General features: G+C 39.4%; 1 protein-coding gene across 3 annotated transcripts; it reads left to right on the top strand.

Moving 5' to 3' along the window:
• Positions 1-1,895: 1,895 nt before the first annotated feature.
• On the top strand, positions 1,896-26,821 carry OSGIN2 (oxidative stress induced growth inhibitor family member 2). Of its 3 annotated transcripts, none has more exons than XM_039240586.1 (6): positions 1,896-1,985; positions 10,041-10,195; positions 15,519-15,655; positions 16,669-16,860; positions 22,044-22,135; positions 24,948-26,821. In XM_039240586.1, exons 2-6 carry the CDS (start codon positions 10,129-10,131, stop codon positions 25,975-25,977), a joined length of 1,518 nt encoding a protein of 505 aa, XP_039096517.1. In that variant the 5' UTR covers positions 1,896-1,985; positions 10,041-10,128; the 3' UTR covers positions 25,978-26,821. The 3 variants fall into 3 exon arrangements, with proteins under 3 accessions (XP_039096517.1, XP_039096518.1, XP_039096516.1); XM_039240585.1 differs by lacking the exon at positions 1,896-1,985 and adding an exon at positions 2,505-2,752; XM_039240587.1 differs by lacking the exon at positions 10,041-10,195 and having other exon boundaries at positions 1,897-1,985.

Raw genomic sequence — 26,821 nt, 5'->3', positions numbered from 1 at the left:
AGTGCAAGACCATACTGTCTTAGTGAGCTTGGCCTGCTGTAACAAAATGCCATAGACTCAGTAGCTTAAGCAACAGACATTTATTTTCTCACAGTTCTGGAGACTGGGAAGTCTGAAATCAAGGTTTTCAGTGAGAGCTCTTCCCAGCTCTGCTGTCAGAAAAAAGGAGCTCCTCTTCTCATAAGGTACCAGCCTTTCTGAATTACAGTCCCACACTTGGCCTCATATAGCCTTACTTAACCCTTCACAGGCCCTATTATGACATATAGTCACACTGGGGGTTAGGGCTTAGATATATAAATTTGGCAAGGGGCACAATTCAATCCATACTTTCTGGACTTCTGCTTTAGAAAATATAAAAATAATTACAATATTATTATGGATAATAATGAAAACTAACATTTATTCAGTGATGAACGTGAGTCAGACACTGTGGTGCCTGCTTTATAAGTATTTTCTTCTTTAATCCTTATAACCAATGAAGTAAGTTCATAATAGATAAGAATCAAAGCCTAGAGATGCTAAGTAACTTGTCCATGATCAACATAGCTGGCCCAGTGAACACTGCAACAGAAAGTCCTGTTAGCCACTATATTATAATTAAATGTATGACGTATTGGTAAGTTATATACCAGTAAGAAGAGCTGTTCAGTAAGGATTCTACAACCATGTAACATGGGGAGCCCATTGGGTGCCATGGAGTGGCAAGGTTACTGGTGACATAAAGCTCCACCCTCACCTGCTAGTGTGGGCACTGAAAGGTCCACTGAGGTGCTATTGTGCAGGTGAGGGAGTGTTGGATTACATACTGATTTACATTCTCCCCAGCTGTTGCCACACAGCCTCACTTGCAATTTATATCTATTCTTAATACAAAACCCAGATTTTACATTTAAGTAAGACCTCACCTACAATTCAAAATAAAAATGCAAACACTATGACATGCCCCATTTGCTCTATGCAGTCATTGTAAGCCGACTTAATCATAAATTATTATCAGGTGTAAACTATGATAGCGGGTTCACAAGGTTTAAATACAAACCAGAGACAGAATAAAATTTGATATGCTCATTTTGCTCTTGGACCGGGAACAGTGCAAGAAAACTCCTAAAAACAAAGCCATAAGGGAAAAATTACACAAAATCATTATAAACATTCTTATAGTTTTAAATATTTCAATTCTCTGGACTGGCATAAATTATAGGAATCTGGGTCCGTTAAAAGGATAATTTTGTGACTCTTAACAGAAAAGTAACTCCATGCTTCACTTGGCAAAACATTAGAATGAAACGAACGTGTCAAGTTGTCAGTAATTGAAAAAGAAAAAGAGGAATTTTTTTATAGTCTTGGAGGCAGGCTGAGTCCTACAAACTTTCTTTTAAGCTTCACAAAATCTAAAATATCTAAGTGCAAGTTCGTTCAATGACAACATTCAGCAAAACTTGTGAACTTAAAAAAAACTATTTAAAAACAGAAATTATGTATCTCACATTTTAATAGCAAAAACAATTGGGCTTTTTTTTTGAAAGTGTACAGACACGTGTGTGTAACAATACATGCAATCAATCCCTTCTAGAAGTTTTTCCCGCCTTTATTTTTTGACAACATCGAATAGGGAACAGGCGATAACTTTTCTAACTCGTCTTGCATCTCCATCACCTGGAGGGACCTACAAAACATCTTCCTGCCACTGACTCCACCCGGAAACGGGCTCAGTGAGTCTTGGGCGGGGCTAAGCACTGGTATTTTTAGCCAGCGATGCAGGTGATTCTCACACTCGTGCAGACTGGCAAGCCGGTGAAGGAAGAGAGGCTCTCCCATTCCAGAAGCCGGCCTTGCACAGTCAGAACGGTTGAGCGGGAAGCCCGGGCAGCTGTGGTTTGGGGTATTTTCAGCCCCCCTCCCCACCCCCTGGCAATGGTGATGCAGGGACAGGAGCCAGAAGCGCGCAGAAGCTCCCAGCCTTAGCGAGGAAAGGCGCGAAGGTGGGTGTCCCGGGTGGGAAGGCCGGCCTTCCCCGGCCTCTTCGGGGGGAGTCCCGCTCGCACCTCCTGGGGACAAGCCCGCGTTGCTCGGGCCGCGGAGGCCGCGCTGTACGCAGGCTAGCTGTCTCCCGAGCCGTTCCGCTGCCCGGGAGAGCGGCTCTCTCGCCTCCCCTCCACGCGCATCCGCCCGGCGCTGCCGACCCCTCCCGGCGCGGGGAGGGCGCACGCGGAGGCGCCGCGGGGCGCATCCGAGGCCCGGACCCCGCCCGCCGCCGCAGCCGTCCGCTAGGCGCGCGGCCCTCGGTCCCCGGCCCGCGCAGCCGCCGCTCGGTCAGGCCCGGCCCCTCGCCCCGGCCGCGGCTCCGCCAATCGCCGGCCTCGCCCGCCGCCGCCGCACCTGCGAGGAGGAGCCCGCGCGCCTCCGCCGCAGCCGTCGCAGCGTCTCCGCCCCGCCCCCACCGCGGCGCCCCCAGATCATCCGCCGCCCGCGTCCGAGTCCCCGCGGGCGAGGAGCGGAAGCCGCTATCCTGAGGCGGGGCTCGGGGCGCCGGAGCCCGGCCGGCTGCACAGCCGCAGCTTCCGGGCAGCCGCGGCGACGGCGACGCGGGGGGCGCTGGCGCCCCGCGGACCCCGCGACCCGGGGCGAGTTTGCGGGCGCTCGGCACGGGCAGCCCAGCCGGGGCAGGCGGTGGTCGCGCTCAGACGCCCCGTGCGCCGCGCTCCATGCCGGTGTGGTGCTGCCGCTGCTCCCTGGCCGGTCATTTCAGGTGACTTCTCTGCCGGGGAGGGGAGGGGACGGGAGCAGGCGGAGCGCTTCCCGGCCCGGATGCCGGGACTGAGATGGGCTGAGGCCGGGCGGGGTCGGGGTCGGAACGGGTCCGGGATGGGGGACGAGCGCCTGGTCTGCAGCGGCCTCCCGCCTCGGCAGCAGCTGCCTCCTGGTTCCTCCCTGGTCAGGCTTCCCGCCTCGGCCGCCTGTGCTTGGGGGCTCCTCGCTCCGGGGGGACTCGCTTCTGTTGTCCCCTTTTCCTTTCCCTGGACTGTGCCAATCATGGCACTTCGAAACCGGCTAGGCCCGAAGTGCGTCGGTTACTGCGACCTGAGACTTCTAAGTGGTGCAAAGTTTTAGGGAAGGGTTGCGAAGGTTCCTCCCTACCCCACCTTTACTATATATATATATATATATATATATATATATATATACACACACACACACACACATTTATGTTTATTTTAAATGTAATAGCAAGTTATTGTGTGGAAGGGAGGTAGGGGACTGTTTTAATTGTAATGATCTAGTTACCAGTGGATGCTAACTTTGTTCTAAGATGTTTGTCATTGTGAGCCATATATTGTAGAAATTTGAAATAGGTGGCGATTCCAGTTTCACATCATGGCAAAGTTTGAAGAGGTGATAAGGTTAATGCATTTTAAAATTAAAGTGAGTATATGATAGGTTACAGATCTAGCAGTGTTGGCCAGTACTTAAGTCAGTTAATGGAAAGATCAAAGACCCTTGGAACTGCTTTTAACCCTGTGGTGAAGAAATGTTAGACTTAGCAAACTAGTAAAGCACCTTACTTGGTGTCTGTTCACTAAAAACTTCATCCAAAATCTAATGGCCTTCAACTATGAATATAAGCAGCAAGCAACATGGTATTTGTGACCTTGTCACCAATAGAATGCACAAATATTTTCATTTCACAGTTGTAGATATCTAGGAATTATGCTTATTTCTTCAAAATTACAGTAATTGCACATCCCTACACTTGTTATTTAATATAATAAAGAAGTGCACCTATAAACGTCACAAGTTTACTTTTTGTAACTATTTTAATGTAATTGGTTTCCTTATAAATTCTATGTATCTTTTATGTGTTTAATAATTTCAAAAAAGGGGTTCAGAGGCTTCCCCAAACTGCAAATGAGTGTAAGGCACAGAGAAGGTTCAGAACTCCTTTCATAGAGAGCAGCAGTCCAGGCTTTCCCAGCTTCACAATCAGTGAGTTCTGTAGAGATTTCTAAATTCTGGCTATTTATAAAATTTGTTTTAGGTAATAAACTGCTGAATTTTGGGTTCTAGGCAAATTTGTTGACTGCTTGACAGACATTGGTTTGCGAGTATCAGATCCATTTTGGAGAGTTGTAGCAAACACATTCCTCTAGTGAAAACTTGTTAACTGAAGCCCCTGAGAAATTAACCTGCCTTTCAGAAAAATGCCATCCAAAAGCCTTTTGACCGCTCTTGATACAGTTGAACTGTAAGAACACAGATTGGGATTCATATTCATTTAACTAGCCCTGGGTTGTGGATACCATATGCTTACCTCTTTATACAGAAATTTGGAGGAGGAGATGAAGACAGAGTACTTGGTATGTTTTGATCTTGAGGGTTAAAGGAAAAGCAAGACTTGCTAGCAAAAAGATGAAAATTATGATTAATAAATCATATACACATTGTAAAAAATAGCTGTATTGTATCTCAAATTTAAATTTAAAAAACCTTTAAGATAGCTTCTTTAGGAAGGTGTTTTTAATACTCATGCTATTTTTATTTGAGCGATTTTATTAGGAACATACATTTTATTTATTTTTTTTTAAGAGAGAAGCATTTCTTTTTTTTTTATTTAATATTTTTATTTATTTCTAGGAGAGAGAGAGACACCGTGAGCAGGGGAGGGTCAGAGAGAGAGGGAGATCAGACTCTGAAACAGGCTCCAGGCTCTGAGCTGGCAGTCAGCACAGAGCCCGACGCAGGGCTCGAACCCACGAACCGCGAGATCATGACCTAAGCGAAAGTCGGACGCTTAACTGACTAAGCCACCCAGGCGCCCCAGGAACATACATTTTAAATAGATTGTGACAACCTCTGTATTTTGGATCATATGCAATATCTGAAAGGAAAAGGTATTGTAAGAACTGTTCACTGACATCCCAACTGTCTAACTGTTCCATACTTACCGTGTTGGAAGATGAATAGTGTGATTGACTTCATTTGTGACTTGAGAACTTTTTTTTTTTTTTTATATAGTAATATAAATTTGGTAACAATTTAGGGTAATGTTTCCAAAGACGATAAAAATTCAGATAATAAAGCATTTCATGTTTAGTTCGAGGAATCATTTAAAGAAGTGTTGCTAGATGTGACAAAAGTCTTTTTGCTACCCAGATTGTATGCCTGTGCCACTCTCTTAAATTTGTTTTGAAACTGGCCTATAATATTTCAAAAAACAAAAAATGGAAGGCCTCTAAAATCTTAAATATCAAATAGTTGATTTTTCTTTTTTTAATTATTTATATTGAGAATAAGAGCATGGGGTGGGAGGGAGGGACAGAGAGAGAAAGCAGTGGAGGGGCAGAGAGAGAGGAGAGAATTCCAAGCAGGCTTTGTACTGCCAGCACAAAGCCTAATGTAGGTCTCAAAGTTAACAATCATGAGATCATGGCCTGATACTTAACCAACTGAGCCACCCAGAAAAAGTTTTATTACTCAGAATAAATACTTGTTTAAAATAGAGCATTCATCAAATTGGGTATCTGTAGAAACTGAAAATGTTGCTAGACTGTGATATAGTATACATATAAAACATAACTGAATTTTTTAGCAAGAATACTTACCAGTAGGCCTTTGTTTTTATCATTGCTTTATCTAAGACCAGTGAACCATACTTTTGGTTTTTATTTCTCTTGATTCAGTTCTTCATCTCTGTTAATCAGATACCATGCAAGTTTATTACAGTTTATGCCAATACTACATATACATACTACATACTTGCAAATTATACTAAACAAATGACCAGTAGAAAATCAGAACAAATTACTTACACTTTACACAGAATTAAGATAAGTTAAAGTTTTGACTATATTTCATGTACTAGAGTCTTGGAACAGACCAGTTAAATTATTTGAGGCCCACACACAAAGCCTACTAGACCTAATAAATGAATTAAGCAGCATTGGAGAATACAAGATAAACCTACAAAAATCAATCTTTTTTCTACATACACTAGTGATGACCCATCTGTCAATGAAATTAAACAATTCCATTTACACTAGCATCAGAAAGAATGGAATACTTAGAAAAAAGTTGTAAGACTTGTATACTGAAAACTACAAAATATTGAGAAGAACTAAAGAAGGAATCCCATGTTCCATGGATTGAAAAGCTTAGTATTCTTAACTAAGATGGCAGTAATCCTCAAATTGATCCATAAATTTAGTGCAACCTATCAAATTCCTGGCTGCCTTTCTTTTTTCCAGAAAGATAAGCAGATACTAAAATTCATAGGGAATTACAAGGAACTCAGAAGAGCCAAGACAACTTGAAAAAGAACAAAATTGGAGAATTACTGCTTCCTAATTTCAGAACTTAATACAGAGAAACAGGAGGCAAGACAGTATGGTGTTTGCATAAAGATAAACAGATCAGTGGAATAGAATTAGAGTTCAGAAATCCTTACATTTATGATCAGTTGGTTTTCCAAGGGATCATGAGACAAAGGGGAAATTCCAGCCTCTTCAACAGACGGTTTCAGGACAAATGGATATCCTCATGCAAAAGAATGGAGTTGGACTCTTATACCTCATGTGTATAAAAATTTAACTCAAAGGATCAAAGATTTAAACATAAGAACTAGAAATATAAAATTTACAGAAAAGAGGAGTCCATCTCAGTGATCTTGAATTAGGCAGGCAGGGGTTCCTTGAACACCAAAAGCATTACAGCGAAAGAAGTAAATTGGACTTGATCAAAAATTGAAACTTCTGTGATGCATAAGAAAACAAAGTGAAAGACAACCCACAGAATGGGAGAATATATTTGCAAATCATCTATTTGAAAAGAGACTTGTGCTCTACCCACAAAGGAGTTTTAAAGTTGAACAGTAGGGGTGCCTGGGTGGCTCAGTAGGTTAAGCATCGGCCTTTGGCTCAGGTCATGACCCCTTGCCCATGAGTTAGAGCCCCGCTTTGGACTCTGTGCTGACAGAGCCTGCTTGGGATTCTCTTTCCTCTCCTTTCTCTGCCCCTACCCTGCTTGTGCTGTTTCTCTCTCAAAATAAATAAACTTTAAAACAACTTAGAAAAAAGGAAAACTTCAACAATAAAAAGCCCAGTTTGAAAGTGGGCAAACCCTGGAATATTTCTACAAAGAATATAATACAAATGGCCAGTAAGTAAATGAAAAGATACTTTATTAGTCATTAGGGAAATGCAAGTCAAAACTGCAGGGAGATGCCTGCCTCTTCACACCAATGAGGATAGCTACAGACAAGATAAGTGTTGGTGGGCATGTGGAAAAACTGGAACCCTCTTACATTGCTGGTGGGATTGTAAAATGATGCAGCCACTTTAGAAAACAGTTTGGCAATTTCTTAAGATGTTAAATAGAGTTTATGATCTAGCCATTGCATGTCCTCAAGAGAAATTAAAACATTTGTCCACACAAAAATTTATATGTGAATGTTCACAGCATTATTTGTATAGCCAAAAAGTGGAAACAACTCAAATGTTTATCATCTCATGAATGGACAAAATATGTTCTATTTCTACAGTGGAATGTTACTTAGATGTGAAAAGGGATGAAGTACCAATACATCATACACCGTGGCTGACCCTGGAAAACATGTTAAGTGGAAGAAACCAGACACAAAAGGACAAATAATGTATGAGAGGTTCCATTTATATGAAATTTTCAGAATAGGCAAATCAAACAAGACAGAAAGTAGGTTAATGGTTGCCAGTAATTAGGAGGGAAGAATGGGGACTGAGTTTTAATGGGTGCAGTAGTTTATCTACTATTAACTAGTTTACTATTAATAACTTGGCTTATTGGGCGATAAAATTCTTCTAGAATTAGTGGTGGTGATTGCAAAAGTTTGTGATTTTACAAATAACCCTGAATTGTACACTTTTAAGTTCATTTATTTTGAGAGAGAGCAGTAGAGGGGCAGAGGGAGACAGAGAGAATCCTAAAGAGGTTCCATGCAATGCAGAACCAGACATGGGACTTGATCTCCTGAACTGTGAGATCATGACCTGAGCAGAAATCAGGAGTTGGACACGTACATGACAGGCCACCCAGGTGCCCCTGAATTGTACTCTTTTAAAAGAGGTAATGTTAAAGGTTTGAAGGAGACCTCTCTTTAACATAAAGAGTGATTATCTTATTTATTTCCCAGATTATATATATGGGAACAATAGTGTTTGAGATAGGTAAATCTGGAAGAGACTGAAAATGAGGTGTGTATCTTCTGAAAAAGAATTGTGGCTTACAGCCACCACAATGATATTAATCAGGCCTGGGTATCAAAAAGGACTTTGATCAGAAGCACCCGAAGTGAGCTAGGGAACCTGTCCTTGGCACACATTTCAGAGAAGTATCAGAAACAGGTGTGAATATACTGCCCTAATGTTGAGTTCAGTTGACAAGAAGTAGAAGCAGTCCAGACAGCTAGAGTACCTGGATCTGATCAGGGAAGTAGTTGGAATGATCTGAAAGGGATAGCTTGAGTATGAAACACTTTCTCCAGGAACAATCTTCAGTGTGAGGAGGGGCTATCCCTAGTAACCATGTCCAGAGTATCTATCCTAGCTCAGAGAGGCATGCATCTTTAGGGGAGTCCAGATATTTGAGGTGGAGGTTATACCTTCAAGAAAGTGGTCAGTGTATCCCGAAGAACTTTGCTCTAGCCTAGGGCGGACTGGGACCTTGGGAGGTTATAGGGAAGCAGGAATTTGGGTCTCTGCCTCATTCACTCCATTTATCATTCTTTTCCGGGATCTAGGAGTCCTCTGAAATAACTGACCCATCTCATGTTTATCGTTTTGGGAATAGTAATAAGCACACTCAGCCATAGTTGGTGCTCAGTTTAGTATTTCCAAATATTGGCTTTTTGATGACTATATGAAGATGAAAAATAATTTGGGGATTCTGTTCTGAAGTAATCACTAGTATAACGCAGAAAACATTTACTGTGTTTGGAGGATATTCTATTTATTGCATGAGTGTGTCAGAATGGTAAGAGTAGTTTCTAGGGAGGTAACTAGGGAAGAAGCTAGATTAGGAATCAACATTAAGATCTTTCCATATTTTGGGGCATCTGGGTGGCTCAGTTGGTTGAATGTCCAGCTCTGGCTCAGGTCATGATCTCAGGATCCCATGGATTTAAGCCATGCATTGGGCTCTGTGGTGACAGCTCAGAGCCTAGAGCCTGCTCAGATTGTCTCCTTCTCTCTCTGCCACTCCCCCCTCACAGATGCCCCCCCCCCCCAGAAATACTAAAAAAAATTATAGGGGCCCCTGGGTGGCTCAGTCGGTTAAGCGTCTGACTCTGGCTCAGGTCATGATCTCACAGTTTGTGGGTTTGAGCCCCACGTCGGACTCTGTGCTGACAGCTAGCTCAGAGCCTGGAGCCTGTTTCAGATTCTGTATCTCCCTTTCTCTCTGACCCTCCTCTGCTCACGCTGTCTCTGTCTCTCTCTCTCAGAAATAAATAAAATATTAAAAAAATTTTTTTAATTGTAAGATTTTTCCATATTACAATCTCTATTTAAGAATTAATAAGATGTATAAACTTTCTTTTACCCAAATGCACAATTTATAATGTATAAAAACTAACTCTTCCTTAAAATATTATACATGACTATTTTATTCCAAATATACCACCTCTAGTGCACTTATCTTTTTATCAATAAGAAAAAAGTAAAAGGGAAGCTGGCCCTTCCTAGGAAATCTCAGAGAATTATAAAAATCCCCAATACAGTGCTGTCTCTTAGGTCTTTAAAGATGGCATCTTATTTAGAGCTTGTGTAGGACTTGCCTGCTGGTAACAGAGACTTTAGCGACCAGTTAGGATTTCTGATGTTAACAATGGTACAGGTTGACAGGCAAGCTAGGCTACTAATTCGAAACTATTCCTTTCAAAAAGGATTTCCTTTTCTCCTTTCATGGAGAATATTTTATGGTTACATCTGAAAAAAGACAGGCTTTTATAAAGGCTATATTGACTATATTTCTTGTTTTTGTTCCATATTTGTTTTTGTTTGTTTTTAAAGAAACTATAGTGACACTGAAACCGAAGGAGAGATTTTTAATTCCTTAGTGCAATATTTTGGTGATAATTTGGGGGAAAAAGTTAAAGCTATGCCATTAGTTGAAGAAACTTCTTTACTGGAAGATTCATCAGTGACTTTGCCTGTGGTTGTAATAGGTAAGTTACTGAATTTTATTTCTTAAAATTATGGTCCTTACTACTATATATGCATAGTTACATGGCACAAGTTCTTAGGATTATATTGAAAAATATTCTTAGGTTTTTTGATATGCTTAAGTAACCAATAACCAAATCTTTGGAGAGAGTAATGGATTTATCTGATACTAGATTCTGTGTTAGAATGTAACACTCTTTTGTTGAAAGACTGATATTACTCTATTATGTTATACTGTATCAATTGTGTTAATTACAATAGCATTACAGCAATGACGATAACCAGTATATTAGAGCCCTATACAGAGCACTGTGTGCATTGTTGGATTATGCCTTACAACCTTAGAGTCCTTTGTTGTAGGGTAGATACAGTCAGGGCAACTCAGAAGAGTAACTTGTGCAAACTAGTGATGACCAGTTAGTTCTGGTTCTCAGTTCTCAGTTAGTAATGAAAGTTAAGGTATTCTGCAGTAATGTTTATAATGACCTTTACCATAATAGTTAGCATTAGATATCCTTTGTACCACCTCAACAGATAGTCCTATAAGATACTAAAAATAAAGCTATTAATAAGACCTAATTACTTCAAAATTATAGAAGTTTTTATGATCTAGTTTAATTGCATGTATTTAACTACCTGTCATGTATATCTTGCATCTAATATTCAGACTTGCCTGGTCAGACAAGTACTACAGTGTGAAGCCAGGCAGTAGGAAAGAATTATGGGTTATAACATACCTTGATGGCATATCGCTTCCTTGCTTTCTTTATTGCCTCTTTCCAAAGTTAACTGGAAGGGGAGAAAAGTCCTGTCCTCTGACTGGCATATGGGGGATGCAGGGTAGGAAGGAAGGGAGGAAAGCAAGATCGTTTTATCCTAGATATCTCTCTCAGAGAGATGGCAGAGATGACGGTTTCTTTAGTAGCTTGCATCCAGGGTATCTTGGGAACCATACCTCATGTTCCATTTTCTCACTTTTGTCCAATCCTGAGCCCAGGATTTTCCTTCCTGAATGTATTGGCATGAGTAAAGAAACCCTATTTTTTTTTTTTTAATTTTAGCTAGGTTGTGGGAGTGTCAGAAAAGGAAGAAGTACTATCAGCTATACCTTTCCACTTCACTCCCCCCCCACCCCAAAATTACCTATTCGTGTTTTGCCTCCGCTACCCAGTGAGCAGCCTAACCGAACGCTCTAGGACTGTTCCTCTTGGCAACAGCACTCCACTGGAGCACAGAAAAAGAGCTCATTTCCTTAATACACGCGTTTTCTATTGCTGTCAAATTCCCACAAACCTAGTGGCTTTAAACAACATAAATTTATTATCTCACTGTTCTGTAGGTCAGAAGTCCAACACTGGTTTCACTGGGCTAAATTCAAGATATCTGCAGGACCACATTCCTTTCTGGAGTCTCTAGGGTAGAGTGTTCCCTTGCCTGTTCCAGTTTCTAGAGGTTACTCTTCATTTCTTGGCGCCTGGACTTCTCCATCACCAAAGCCAGCAGTGATGCTTCTCTCTTCCCCTTCCATCATCACTTTTCCCCCTCACCAGAGTTGGGAGGGAGTCTCTGTAAGGACCTGTGTAATTAGATGGGGTCCACTTTTTTTTTTTTTTATATTTTTATTTCTAGGAGAGAGAGAGAGAGAGAGACAATATGAGCAGGGGAGGGTCAGAGAGAGGGAGTCACAGACTGAAACAGGCTCCAGGCTCTGAGCTGGCAGTCAGCACAGAGCGCAACGTGGGGCTTGAACCCACGAACCGCGAGATCATGACCTAAGCAAAAGTCGGACGCTTAACCGACTAAGCCACCCAGGTGCTCCAGATGGGGTCCACTTTTATGATCCAGTGTATTCTCTCCACCTCAAGATCCTTCATTAAATCACATCTGAATAGTAACCTTTCGCTGTGTACAGTAACACTCAGGTTGTTGGGGTTAGGATGGGTACATCTCCGGGAGTCAGGAAGCATTCTACGTACATAATTATTACTCTCCAAACTGCCGGTCTGTATTTATTGCCTCTGCCTGTTGAGTGTTTTTTCTTTTTCATTTAAGGAACTTAACTCTTTGCCTCAGATTCTAACTCCCACTATTTGGCACTTATTGAATATTTATTTTAACTAATAGGTTTTATTTTATTTTGAGCAGTTTAGGTCCACATGAAAATTGAGTAGAAGGTACAGAGAGATCTTATATACTCCCCTTCTGCTACTGCCAGTTTCTCCTGTTACCAGTATCTTTTTATTGGTGTGGTGTATTTGTTATCATTGATTACGCTGTTATATGTTGTTATTAACTAAAATCTATAGTTTACATTAGGGTTTACTCTTTGTACAGTTCTGTGGGTTTTGCTGAGTGTATACTGTCACGTATCCTCATGTATTCACAGTGATAGTATTTTACAGAATAATTTCACTGCTCTGAAAATCTTCTGTGGTCCACCCTTGTTTGTCCTTTTCCTCAACCCCCAACTCCTGGCAACCACTGATCTTTTACTGTCTGTGTAGTTTTGATTTATCTAGAATATCATATCCATGGAATTTTACAGTATGGAACCTTTGCAGACTGGCATCTTTCACTTAACAGTATACATTAAAGATTCCTCCAGGTCTTTTCATGATGGGATAACTCATTTCCTTTTTGTCACTGAATACTGTTCCGTGGTAGGGATGCTTCAGTTTATTTATGTACTTATTGAAGGACATCTTGGTTGTTGCCAATTTTTTTTTTACAATTATGAGTAAAGCTGCTATTATAAACATGGATGTGCAGGTGTTTGCATAGCCATTAAGTTTTCCCTGTTTTATCTTCTAGATAGATTTTCCATTTTATCTTCTAGAAACTTTATAAATTATGCTTTATATTTAGTCTTCTGATCTATTTTTAGTTAATTTTTGTAAAAGAAACAAGGTTACTCTCTCGATTCAGATTTTTGCATGTGGATGTCTAGTTGTTACAGTACCATTCGTTGAAAAGACCATCCTCTCTCCATTGGATTACCTTTGTTCCTTTGTCAAAAATAAGTTGACTATTGTGAGGATCTGTCTCTGTGCTCTGTCCTGTTCCATTGATTTGTCTCCTTTTTCATGATTTCCACACTGTTTGTTGACTATAGTTTTATGGTTAAACTTGAGTTTGGATTGTGTTGGTCTTGACTTTCTTCTTTGGTTTTGTGTTTACTATTCTGGGTCTTTCATCTTTCCATTTAAACTTTAAGTTTATTATTATTATTAATTTTTATTTAGTTTTGATAGAGAGAGCGAGCACAAGCGCAAGGGAGGGTCAGAGAAGGAGGGAGACACATGATCCAAAGCAGGCTCTAGGCTCTGAGCTGTCCGCACAGAGCCCAAAGTGGGGCTCGAACTCATGAACTGTGAGATAATGACCTGAGCCAAAGACCCTCAACTGACTGAGCCATCCAGGTGCTCCTTGATGTAAACTTTAGAATTATTTGTCAGAATCCACAAAGTAACTTGCTGGGTTTTTTTAATCTGGATTGCATTGAATTGGTAGATCACGTTGAGAAGAGCTAATAACATCTTAACAGCATTAAATCTTTTTATTCATGAACATCTATTTAGATCATCTTCAGGCTCTTTTGTCAAAGTTTTCTGGTTTTCCTTGTATACATCTTATATATGTACTTAAAATATATAGAGATTTATACCCAAGTATTTGTGCGTGTGTGTGTGTGTGTGTGTGCACACACACAAACAGTGTTGTGTATTTCTTCTTAAATGCCACATGTTTGTTGCTGGTATATAGGAAAGAAATTGACTTTTGTATATTAACCTTGTATCTTGCAATCTCAAACTAGGAGTTCTTTGGTCAGTTCTTTGGTATTTTCTATAGATAATCATGGCATTTATGAACAAAGACCATTTTATTTCTTTCCAGTCTGTCTTTCTTTTTCTTACTATGTTAACGAGGACCTCTGTCATGGTGTGTGTTGAGTAAGAATGATGAGAAGAAACAGCTTTGTTTTATTCTTGATCTTAGAGGGAAAAAGCATCTAGTTTTTCACCATTAAATATGTTAGCTGTAGGTTTACTGTACCCTTTATCAAGTTGAGGAAAGTATCCCTCTATTCAAGTTTGCTGAGGTTTTTTTCATTTTTATTATGAATAAGTGTTGGATATTTTTAAATGCTTCTTCTGTATCTTTTATTTTTATTGAAATTATCATGTGATACTTCTTTAGTTTTCTCTTTGGTTTTGATGAAAGGAAGTTAGCTCTTTGCCTCAGATCTTAACTTCCACACTTTGTTTTTAATTTTTATGAAGTCAAATGGTTAACTTTCCTTTCTGTCATGCTCAAAGGCTTTAGCAATATAAGTAGAAGAATTAGCCTACATTTTGTAAATCTTAAAATTTTACTTTTCATATACACATCTTTGAGTTTGTTTTATTTGGGGCAAAACATTAGCAATGGAACAAGATTTTCTTCCTGATGGCTGGCAGTTATCCTAGTTGGATCAAATTTTTGGTAGATGGAGATAATAGAGAGGTGGAAACACAGACTAAAAGGAGCCACAGAAATGGAGGTCTTTCACCAGGGTTAAACAAACAGAAAAAAAATCCAGTTTAGTTTCAGCTTAAGCAAATAAAAATATAGGAAGACCGTACTGGGAGATCAGTCTGGAAAGGTGATTGAGACCAGAATATGGTGAGCACTGGTTAGTCAAAAGCAAGCAGTTGGGGCTTCCAAATAGCATGATAAGGTAGCGTGATAAGGACTGTGTGCTATCAAAATTCATCTAAATGTAGAATGTGAAAGGGTTTTGGAATAGGAGTGTGTATCTTGGGGAGAATCAAGAAACTTTTAGATTATAAGAGTGACACTAACAAAGACAGCAGATTGGATAAGGTGACTAAGCATATTTAGAATCAGAACCTTATTAATTTGGGGTCGTGTTAGCACCAAACTTTGATAAGAGATGGGATTTAGAGGAAAGGGGACCCAAATGAAGGAACTCATGAATATGTTTTTGAACACATTGTGACTAAGTTATTAGTGGTTCAACCAGGTGGATTGAAGAAGTAGCATGTGGAAGTGTGGGATATATTTTGGGGGAAGAGGTCAGCCAGTAGGCCTAATTTGGGAGTCAGTAGACTATAGACAAAGGCTTGAAGTAGATGAGACTCCCAGAAGAAAACAGGAGAGAAGACAAAAGTCAGTATCTTATGAATACTTGGTTTTAAGAGTTTAGAGAAGGAAGACAAATTGGTGAGGGAGAAAAAAAATCCATCTGAGAGAAAAGCCAAAGAATAAGAGTACTAAGATACATGATGTACCTCACTCCACTTTTTTTTTTTTTTTTTTTAATAGGAAATGGACCCTCAGGAATCTGCCTTTCTTACATGTTATCGGGATACAGACCATATTTATCATCAGAAGCAATACATCCAAATACAATTTTACATAGTAAATTAGAAGAAGGAAGACATCTTTCCATTGTCGATCAGGTATTATTTCTTACATGTTAGTGCTTTTTGGCTTTTTTAATACTCAAACAAGGTTTTGTACTTTTATAAGCATTATATTTCTTATTTTTATTAAAAAATTCTTTTTAATGTTAGAGACAGACAGAATATGAGGAGGGGAGGGACAGAGAGAGAGGGAGACAAAATCTGAAGCAGGCTCAGGCTCTGAGCTGTCAGCACAGAGCCCCACATGGGGCTCGAACCCACAAACTGAGATCGTGACCTGAGCCAAAGTCAAGTGCTTAACCGACTGAGCCACCCAGGCAACTATAAGCATTGTATTTCTGAATCAAAAATCCTTTCTTTTACAGGCACCTTGGTGGCTCAGTCAGTTAAGCGTCTGACTTCAGCTCAGGTCATGATCTCATGGTTCATGGGTTCAAGCCCCGCATTGGGCTCTGTGCTGACAGCTCAGAGCCTGGGGCCTGTTTCTGATTCTGTGTCTCCCTCTCTCTCTGACCCTCCCCTGCTCACGCTATCTGTCTGTCTGTCTGTCTGTCTCTCTCAGAAATAAATAAAACATTAAAAAATTTTTAAAAATCCTTTTAGATAACATTTTCTATCATTTTTATTTTCTACTTGTAAATATATTCTGCCAAGTTACTTCTGTTTATTTTCCTTTGATTAGAGCAGCCCAAATTAGTTCCTGGTGGGAGTTTTAATAGATGATTTATGTTCAAATAAATTTGGGAAGTGCTGCTTTTTGTTACAGGAATGTTACATTAGACATATTAAGGCATATTAATGTATTAAGTCTGTCTTCAAGTTTTGCAGTAAAAGGACCTGATTAACTTTGTTGAAATTCCATCTTATATTCATTTGCCCACAGCCTTTATTAGGATCTCAAGGTGTGTTTTGTAGCAGTGCTCTCTGGGAAGTGCTAGATTTGAGTAATGGCTTTCACTATTATAATAGCTGCAGTTTTTTAGTTTTAGTTTTGTTTTTGTATTTTCGTTCAAACTCTACCTTTTTTCTTTTTTAAAAAATTCCTTCAGGACTTAGAATACCTGTCTGAGGGCCTTGAGGGCCGATCATCCAATCCAGTTGCGGTACTTTTTGACACGCTTCTTCATCCAGATGCTGACTTTGGGTATGATTATCCATCCGTTTTGCATTGGAAATTAGAACAACATCATTACATCCCTCACTTAGTTCTTGGTAAAGGTCCACCTGGTGGAGCTTGGCATGTGAGTATATATATATTTTTTTTCTTTTTAGCATTTTACTCAGTGTGATTTACAGGTCTGTCATCTTGAGACTGTTTGAATTCTGAAACATTATAACAGTAAGTATGTTTACCACATTTGTATCTGAGAATTTTAATGCTCTTCAATACAATATGGATTACAAGAAGTTAAGCCAAATTTGATTACCAATACAGTTTTAGAATAAGCTTCTCTATACTTCTTTACAAGAATTATGTAGAAAATACTTCAACAGTGTTTTGTACAGTAAAAAGTTTTAAATTCATGTTAGAGTTTACAAAATTTCACACAGCATTTCATACCAATACCACTTATTTCCCTACATTTTCAAGCTCTTAAATGAAGACTGTAAAAGAAAGAAGTTGTATTAATTTGCTTGGGCTCCTATAATGAAATAGCGTAGACTGAGTGGCTTAAACAACAGATACGGTTTTCCATTACCTTCCAAGTTTTATTGTCACCTTGAATAACTTTGTCTTTACATATATGACCTAGAAGCAACACTTTAGCCTCTTAGTTTCTTAATCTCTTCATTCTCAATGATCTCCTCTTCCATTCCTCCTTAGACACTAATTCCAGTGGCTCCACTGTAACTACTCAGTGAAAATCTAAATTCACAAACAGCTTTATGATCACACCTTTTTATTCTTCCAGCTCCACTACCCTGTACCTAATCTTCAAACACAGAGAACACTTGAAGTTCTGATCTTAACCTCCTTACCTACCCAGCTTAGGTTCTATAGTCTATTGATTTAACCATTATCCTTAATTCCCTTGCTTCATTGTCCTTCTGTTACACGGGCTTGGCCAAAAAAGCCATTCATATAACTTGTCTACTTTATCTTTTCCTACACTTAAGCTATTAAATATTGCTAGAAAAAGTTGTACACCTGTGAAAAGTACTTTCCAAACCTCATTTGGGTCCTGAACACTATTTGGTAATCCTTTGATATTATTAAATGTCCTTCTCAAACCTCTATTGCTGTTTCACCTTCCTACTTAGAAATGCTCTCAGTTCTTAGAATCTATCAGGATTGAATTTACATAATTTTGCACTCAAACCTGCAAACGTATCTGCATTCATGCTACCTCCTTGTTTCTTATCCCCTGTTATAGTGGAAATGGTATCACTTCTCTCTGAGGCTAACCTTCCAGCTGCACCCTGAATCCCTGTCTTCTCTAGGGACATTGCATCTTGAGTTTCTCTGCTGGCTTCTGTTTATCAGTATATGAATAGAGTAAAATTATTTTCCTTTATTGAAAAGTTTTTAGGGGCACCTGAGTGACTTAGTTAAGCATCTGACTTTGGCTCAGGTCATGATCTCACAGTTAATGAGTTCAAGTCCAGCTTCAGGCTCTGTGCTGACAGCTCCCCTGGAGCCTAGTTTGGATTCTGTGTCTCCCTTTCTCTCTCTCTCTCTGCCCCTTCCCCATTCATGTGCTGATTCTCTCTCTCAAAAATAAATAAAGCATTAAAAAAAAAAAAGGTTTTTTTTATTTCTTTTTTTTTTTAATGTTTTATTTATTTCTAGGAGAGAGAGAGAGACAGCGTGATCAGGGGAGGGTCAGAGAGAGAGGGAGTCACAGACTGAAACAGGCTCCAGGCTTTGAGCTGGCAGCCAGCACAGAGCCCGACGCGGGCCCGAACCCACAAACTGCAAGATCATGACCCAAGCGAAAGTCGGACACTAAACCGACTAAGCCACCCAGGCGCCCCCCCCCCCCCCCCCAAAAAAGTTTTTATGTGGAGCACCTGCATGGCTCAGTTGGCTAAGTGTCTTATTCTTGATTTCTGCTCAGGTCATGATCCCACAGTCATGGAATTGAGCTCCACATCAAACTATGTGCTGAGTGTGAAGCCTCCTTGAGATATTCTCTCCCTCCCTCCCTCCCTCTCTCCCTCCCTCTCTCCCTCCCTCTCTCCCTCTCTCTCTTTCTCTCTCTCTCTGCGCCTCCTTTTCCTGCTCATGTCCCCCCTTCCCTGCTCATGCCCCCACCTCTCTCTCTTTCTCCCTCCTCTCTCTCTAAAAAATAATGATAATGAAGTTTTTATGTGCTAGCTTATATGTATCCTTCACTTTAGAGCCAACTTCTTGAAAGAGCTACCTATCCATTATTTCTGTGCCTTTGCTTCCTGTTCTTTAGCTCACTTGACTGTAGCTTCTGTCACTGCCTTTTGTCCTGGAACTTCTTTTTGAAGGTCAGTAACTTCCTTTAATCTCAGTCTCAGTCTCAGAAGTCATCTTTCCTGACCTCTGCAACATTTGACAGTATTGCTATCCCTCTTAGATTCTCTGAACCTTTCATCTCCTCATTTTTCTTCCTGTTTGGTCACTCCTTTTTCAGTTACCTTATGGACTCTTGTGTAAACTCTGTCCCAGGCCAAGGTCTTCTCTTTATGTTCTTCATTCTCCCTGGCTTGCCTCATATACTCAAGTGTCTTGCATATGAATGCTGAGTGATTCCTGAATCAAGATCCCTAGGCCAGATTGTTTTCTCTTACATATTCACCTAGTTGCCTTACCCTGATTATTCCTTGATGTTCTCAAACTCAACATGCCTGAATAGCTAATCATCTTTATCATCAGAGTTCTTAATTTCCTTATGGAATAGCACTGTAATGTAGTTAAGCAAGAAACCTTTCTTGATTATTCTTTCCTCAACTCCCACTCCAAACCAATTATCGTATCTTCTCCATATTTTTCACAAACCTATTGTAAGTTGACTTTTCCCCATCGTAATTATAATTTTGCTGTACTGGCCAACATCATCTTGAACCCAAATTATTGTAAAGGCTTCCTACTTTTGCTAGGGGGTCCAGGTTCACCCCTTAGGCTCTAGATTCACAGGACTCCTTAAAGGTCTTGTGCTACTGGTTATTGTTTATTATAGTAAAAGGATACAGATTAGAATCCTTAAAGGGGAAAAGTTCATGGGAAGAAGTCCAGGAAAAAACAAGCTCCAGTTTCTAAATGTTCCTTTTTACTGGAGTTGCATGGGGATGCATTTAATTCTCTCAACAATGATTTGTGCAAAAAGTTGCCAATCAGGGATGCTCACCCACACCTTGGTGTCCAGGATTTTCTGGGGGCCAGTCATGTAGAAAAGCAGCACCCAACATGACTGATCTCAGTGACTGATTCCTCTGCCTCTCAGAGCAAATGTTGGTGTTTACCACAAATCTCATTGTTAGCATAAACTTAGTCATACTGGTACAGCATGGCCCAAGGCCTCTGGCCTACAGAAAATCACTAATCAGGTAGACTATTCCAAGAACTCAGGGTTTGTCTCATAGGAGGCAGCCAAAAGCCAGTCCTAAAGACAGACCTTTCTGAGTAACGTGCATGGTTTAAGCAGCCCAAACCTGTTGAGTTAATACTTTCCTGTATAAGTCTGAACTTGTTTTAATGCCTTGAAGGACACTCTTGTTCTTTCTGTTTATAAACTGTCACATATCTTTATCCAGTCAAGAATATTCTTCCTTCCTTTTTTAAAGATACTTATTTATTTTTGAGAGAGCAAGAGAATGGGCGTGAGTGGGAGAGGGGCAGATAGAGAGGGACAGGGAGAATTCCAAGCAGGCTCTGTGTACTCAGTGTGGAGCCCACTGTGGAGTTCAGTCCACAAACTGTGAGGTCATGACTGAGCTGGAATCATGCGGGACGCTCAACCGACTGAGCCACCCAGGAACGTTTTTCTCCCCTTTCTAATATTAAACTCCTCACAGCCCATTTGTGTCCTAAGAAACCTTCTTTCTATATGCTCCATCTGGTTTGCATCCCTTAATATATCACAGTGTCCCTGACATCAGGCATTCATGGTATTTAGATCACATAAGGGAAAACAAGTCAGATTGCAAGAAAAGAGATCAGGGACTAGGGCTCTCAACTAACTGGAAGAACTGGTGTAGTGGGAATCAACTTGAGATTACTGACAGAACTGGACTGTTAGTGCCGTAAGGGCTTTGAGTTCTAGATAAGACAGTTATGGCTCCAGATAACTTCTGAATACAGTAAATTCTTAGGTTTTCCTTCTGATGTTTTCCGCCTTAATGGTTGTGATCCTAGTATCCGGCTCAGCCTGCCTCAGAGCATTGGCGGCTTGCTGCATTCTCTCCCACTGGTGACCTACACACTGTCATAGATAACAGGCTTCATAAGGCCCAGCACTAGTAAGTGCTTGGAAAGGTTAGTCAGTAGTAATAACAATAATAATTACCATTCCCAATACTCACTTGTTTAGAAACAGAACAGGACAAGAAATGTTAAGAAAAAGCCAAAGCCTAAAAGAAATTGTTGAGAGAGATCATTGAGGTCATTGGTACAGGTGCTTTTGGCCCTTGGGCTTGTTGCTTTGAAGTGAGCAAAGCGGAAGTAAGTGGCACAAGGGAGCTTGAAGGGCTCACTTCCTTAAAGGCAGCATTACCCTTAGCCATAAGTCTGTTCTTAATCAGGTAACCACCGCTTATTTCCTTAGTTTTAGAAAGAGATGCTGCTGCATCCGAGCCAGCTTAGACTTCACAGTTACAAGTGATTGAGGGGGAAAGGCTGTTTTGCTGCCCAGTTTTTAAAAATCTGTTAGGGGTGCCTGGATGGGCCAAGTCAGTTAAGCATCCAACTCTTGGTTTTGGCTCAGGTCATGATCTCAGAGTTAGTGGGTTTGAGCTCAACATTGGGCTCTGTGTTTACAGAATGGAGCCTGCTTGAGATTCTGTCTCACTTTATCTCTGCCTCTCCTCCACTCACTCTCTTTCTCTCAATAAATAAATAAGTAAATTAATTTAATAAAATGAAAAAAAAATCTGTTAAAATGGATAGAAATCTAAAATGTTAAATTAACTTTTTTTGTTTAAAAAGTAAAAGTACTGATTTCCTCTAACATATTCTATATCCTATCTGAATTACATTGATTAATATAGGCCAAAGCTGTCAACATTGTGTAGGCATCTGGCAATACTATAAACTTGTTTGATAAATGTATAACTTTATGAAAGAAGGAATATAAATACTACAAAATGATAAAGGTGTTTGTAATTTACACAGCCATTTAAGACTTCTTCAGTTCTCTTTATCCACATTCTTAATGATAGTGAATGAAAATGGGTTTGGTTTTTAAAAAATCCATGTTATTGCTTAAATATGTTTGTGCATTTTTTATTCAAATAGAATATGGAAGGTTCCATGTTGACAATCAGCTTTGGAAATTGGATGGAGCTACCTGGACTTAAATTTAAAGATTGGGTATCTAGCAAACGAAGGTAAAGATCAAACTGTTAGAATTCTTTGATGTACAATGGGAAAGTCCATTGGCAGATTCCAAAATATTTATGATCCTGTCTTAGAATAATGTAAATTTATGTTATGTGTCTTTCAAATAAAACCACTTCATAGCCAATGATCATGAGCTAGTTTCCATTTAGAGACTCAGCACACAGAGGTAAAGGCTTGTCTACAGATTGGGTTTCTTTGACTTTTGTTAATTATGGATTTATCCTACTCTGTTAAACCACTCTTCTTAGTTCCTCATCCACCCACAAATCCTTTCGACACTTATTTATTCTTATCAGTGGATATACACCTTTGTGTATGGATATCTAATGTATACATAACTACAGTGTTTGGCTTTTGGAGTAGAAGAGTGTATATGCTTAATAATTTAGAATGATGGAATAAGCCCGAATCTATGATGTGATTGGCTACACTGTTGGCTACTATAGAGGTAAATATTTAATAAGAAATATGAAAATAGAAGTAACTAAGAAATCTCTCCTTGGAATAATACAGTTTTATTTGGGGGAAAAGAAACCAAAATTTAAAAAGAGAAATAATATGAAAAGCCTTATTTTCCAAGGATAGTAGTATTAAATTAGATAATCTAGAGAAACCTAATTTGCTCATAGAAACAAAGCAGGAAGTTACCTAACCTCTGCAAAGTTGTAAACATTTGAGTGCTTGACTTCCTGCTAGATAGAAACCATATTAATCTATGGAAATTATCCTTAAGTTGAGAAGATGTAAGAACAAATTCAGACCAGCATGGACCATTGAGATTAAACCTTTCAAATAATCCTTTTGGGATTTTTTGTGAAGTTTTACTATTTAATCTCAGCATTCACCAAGGAGCTCAAACTCATGACCCCAAGATCAAGAGTCACATGTTCTTCTGAGCCAGGCAGGTGCCCCACTTTTGGGTTTTTTTAGAAAGTTTTAGGGGCATCTGGGTGGCTCAGTCAGTTGAGTGTCTGACTTTGGTTCAGGTCATGATCTCATGGTTCGTGGGTTCGAGCCCTGCGTCGGGCTCTGTGCTGACAGCTCAGCCTGGAGCCTGTCTTCGGATTCTGTGTCTCCCTCTTTCTCTGACCCTCCCCTGCTCACGCTCGCTCGCTCACTCACTCTCTCCCTCTGTCTCAAAAATAAATAAAACCTTAAAAAAAATTAGGAGTTTTATATGGGTTTGAAATTAAAAGCAAAATCAAGGAAGTTCAACAATATCTTGATTTCTTTCAAAAGCAAGTAAAATTGCTCAACAGTCTTCCTTTTTGATATGGGTAAAAAAGGGGAAGCCTTGGGGAGCCTGGGTGACTCAGTTAAGCATCCAACTTCCTCTCAGGTCATGATCTTAAGGTTTGAGTTTGAGCTGCTCATCAGGCTCTGAGCTGTCAGCGTAGAGCCTACTTTGTATCCTCTCCCTCCCTCTCTTTGCCCTTCCCCCACTTACACTTTCTCTCTGCCTTTCTCAAAAATAAAAACATTTTAAAAAGGTTGGAGGAGCTTTGGTTTATGTGCCAGAAGTATTCATCCTTTTACATTGTGTACATTGTATATGGAAGTAACATGTGAGGAAGAATCTTGTAATTAAATATTGACTTTACTTTCTGCCTTTGCAGTGTTGCTAGGAGATCTTGAGAGATTGTCAGGGTTTCAATCCTGATTTTCTAATTGCTAATGTGACTATAGTCACATACTTAAACTAGCTATTAATTTCCTAGTTTATAAAATGTAAATTATAATAGTAACTACCATGTAGGATTTCTGTGAAAAGTGAGAGTTAATACATTCTAAATCTTAATTATCTTACTAACTTTTAAGAAGAAAAACTTTTAGGGGCACCTGGGTGGCTAAGGTAAGTGTCTCCCTTTGGCTCAGGTCATGATCTCACATTTCATGGGTTTGAGAACCACATCGGGCTCTCTGCTATCCGAGCAGAGCCTGCTTTGGCTCCTCTGCCCCCACCTTTATCTGCCCCTCCCCCCACTGATGTGTGCACGTAGACTTAAACGAGCTAGCTCTCTCAAAAAAAAAAAAAAAAACTTTTATGAACTACTTCTAGTAACAATTTGTAATGAATTATGTGAAGTGATTTGGTATGTTTTTACTGCTACTTATTTTGTAATTGGCGTCCAGTGAGGGTTACTAATGCCTGTTGCTTTAAGTAGAAGTGGAAAATGAAAGAATATGCTCTTTTTGAATAAAAGTACATTAATGTATTTATAGACCTCTATCAATAGGAAAACACAGAAATGTTTTATCTACTTAGAAGATGATTTTGTTCAGAAGACTGACGGATTATTTTCAGTCATTAGGAAAAAATAACCTAGAAAAAAATCATGTCAAAATCATGTCAATTAACTGTATGTATTACAGGTAGACCTGCAGGATATCAATGTTATAATTTAAGTCATTCTATTATAATTATAACCTAAGTCTTATAGTATGTAGACTGAATTACTTATAGTTGTGAGATAGACTATGGTCTGAATTTCCACATTTTAATTCACTTAAGTTCACTGATAAAGGTAGCTAATCTGAACAGATTCTATGCAATGTGCTGGGGAAACAAATGCATTAAAATTCAGTCTCTACCCTCATGGGACTTTGATAAAACTAGTTCTTTAGTTAAAAATGTTAAAGAGAAAGCTTTCTTTGTTAAAGGATAATTTATAACTGACAGGTGAGAGAAATTAAAAAGATCTGTAGCATAGCTTATTAGATGTAGAAGGAATAATCATGGAAACTATCAAAGTACTATCTTCATAGGATATTTTTCCTTTTTTTTTTTTTCTTTTTTAGGAACCTAAAAGGGGATCGAGTTATGCCAGAGGAAATAGCTCGCTACTATAAACATTACGTAAAAGTCATGGGTCTGCAGAAGAATTTCAGAGAGAATACTTATATCACTTCTGTATCAAGACTCTACAGAGATCAAGGTGATGATGATGGGCAGGACAGAAATATTTCAACACAGCGTTTACAGATAGAGAAATCAAAACTTATCAAGAGAAATTGGGAAATCAGAGGTTATCAGCGAATAGCGGATGGTTCCCACGTTCCCTTCTGTCTCTTTGCTGAGAATGTAGCTCTGGCAACTGGAACACTGGATTCTCCTGCCCATCTGGAAATTGAAGGGGAAGATTTTCCTTTTGTGTTTCATTCAATGCCTGAATTTGGAGCTGCTATAAGCAAAGGAAAGTTGCGTGGCAAAGTAGACCCAGTGTTAATTGTGGGTTCCGGGCTTACTGCAGCTGATGCAGTACTATGTGCTTACAACAACAATATTCCTGTGATTCATGTATTTCGCAGACGAGTAACTGATCCAAGCTTAATTTTCAAACAGCTTCCCAAAAAGCTTTATCCAGAATACCATAAAGTCTATCATATGATGTGTACTCAGTCATATTCTGCAGACTCCAGTCTTCTTTCTGATTATACCAGTTTTCCTGAGCACCATGTGCTTTCCTTTAAGTCGGACATGAAATGCATTCTTCAAAGCATCTCTGGATTGAAGAAAATATTTAAGCTATCTGCAGCAGTAGTGCTGATAGGTTCTCATCCCAATCTGTCTTTTCTGAAGGAGCAAGGGTGTTACCTAGGCCACAACTCAAGCCAGCCAATCAGATGTAAGAGTAATCCTGTGGAAATTGATGCATATACCTACGAATGTGTTAAAGAAGCCAACCTTTTTGCACTCGGTCCTTTGGTTGGAGACAATTTTGTTCGATTTTTAAAGGGAGGGGCATTGGGTGTTACACGCTGTTTAGCTACAAGACAGAAGAAAAAACATTTATTTGTTGAAAGAGGAGGAGGAGATGGGATAGCTTAAAGTGAGTTGACAAATAATTTATATGGACAGTTTACCATTAAAGGTTTTTTTAATAGTGGAATTGCAGTGTACTGGCTTGAAGTTTCTGGACTTGAATGAACTGGAAGAGAGCCTCCAGCTATCTATCATAACTATTTTTTACAGCTACAAGAACTTGGCATCCTGACTTACATAGTATCAAAGGTAATACTGTCAGACAAATAGAAACACTGCCAATTTGGTATACTATAAGCGCTTACTTAACAAAAACATTTTTTTCCAAGACTTACTTTTTGTGATCATTTGTGGTTATGTTTGATTCTAAAATCTTACAGCCTTGAATAATCTAAAAAACCATACAGTCCATTAGGCCAGAAATTGTCTTTACTATGTACTAGGTCACCTTGCTGCTCAGAGGGTGGTCTGAAGACCAGCATTAGCTTCATTTCTAGCTTGTTAGAAATGTGGACTCAGGCCCCACCCCCACTAGACTTACTGAATCAGAAACTGCATCTAATGAGATCCTCAAGGAATACGAATGCTCATTTGAGGCACACTGGTCTAAAAGAAACTATAACTTAGGTATGTTGGGGGCGGGCAGGGTCAGAGGCATTTATAACTCAGGTTTAATTTATTTTGAATTATCAATTCTATAAATCTAATTTATTACCAAATATGGTATTTTAAAAAATATTTTTATTTTAACCTTGGTAAGTACTTCATATTCTTAGCTTCTAATAATTTAAACGGTCCAGTAATGTTGGCATACACTTAGAGATTCAGGAACCAGCCAAAATATTTTTGGAGATTTATTCTCTAACATAATCTAATTTGCAGTTCAATAAATTGTCAATGAAACTACTTA

This window comes from Hyaena hyaena, unplaced genomic scaffold (genome assembly GCF_003009895.1).
Source record: "Hyaena hyaena isolate Hyena2069 unplaced genomic scaffold, ASM300989v1 scaffold_177, whole genome shotgun sequence".
NCBI classification, from domain to species: Eukaryota; Metazoa; Chordata; class Mammalia; order Carnivora; family Hyaenidae; genus Hyaena; species Hyaena hyaena.
The sequence above is the reverse complement of the archived record's forward strand: the minus strand, read 5'-3'. Positions and strand labels throughout refer to the sequence as shown.

Excerpts from the sequence above, each read along its gene's own strand:
- OSGIN2 (XM_039240585.1), top strand. The coding sequence starts at position 2,709 with ATGCCGGTGTGGTGCTGCCGCTGCTCCCTGGCCGGTCATTTCAG. Across the intron at positions 2,753-10,040 it reads TCCCTGGCCGGTCATTTCAG|AAACTATAGTGACACTGAAA; the intron begins GTGACTTCTCTG and ends TTGTTTTTAAAG. Across the intron at positions 22,136-24,947 it reads TGGGTATCTAGCAAACGAAG|GAACCTAAAAGGGGATCGAG; the intron begins GTAAAGATCAAA and ends TTTCTTTTTTAG.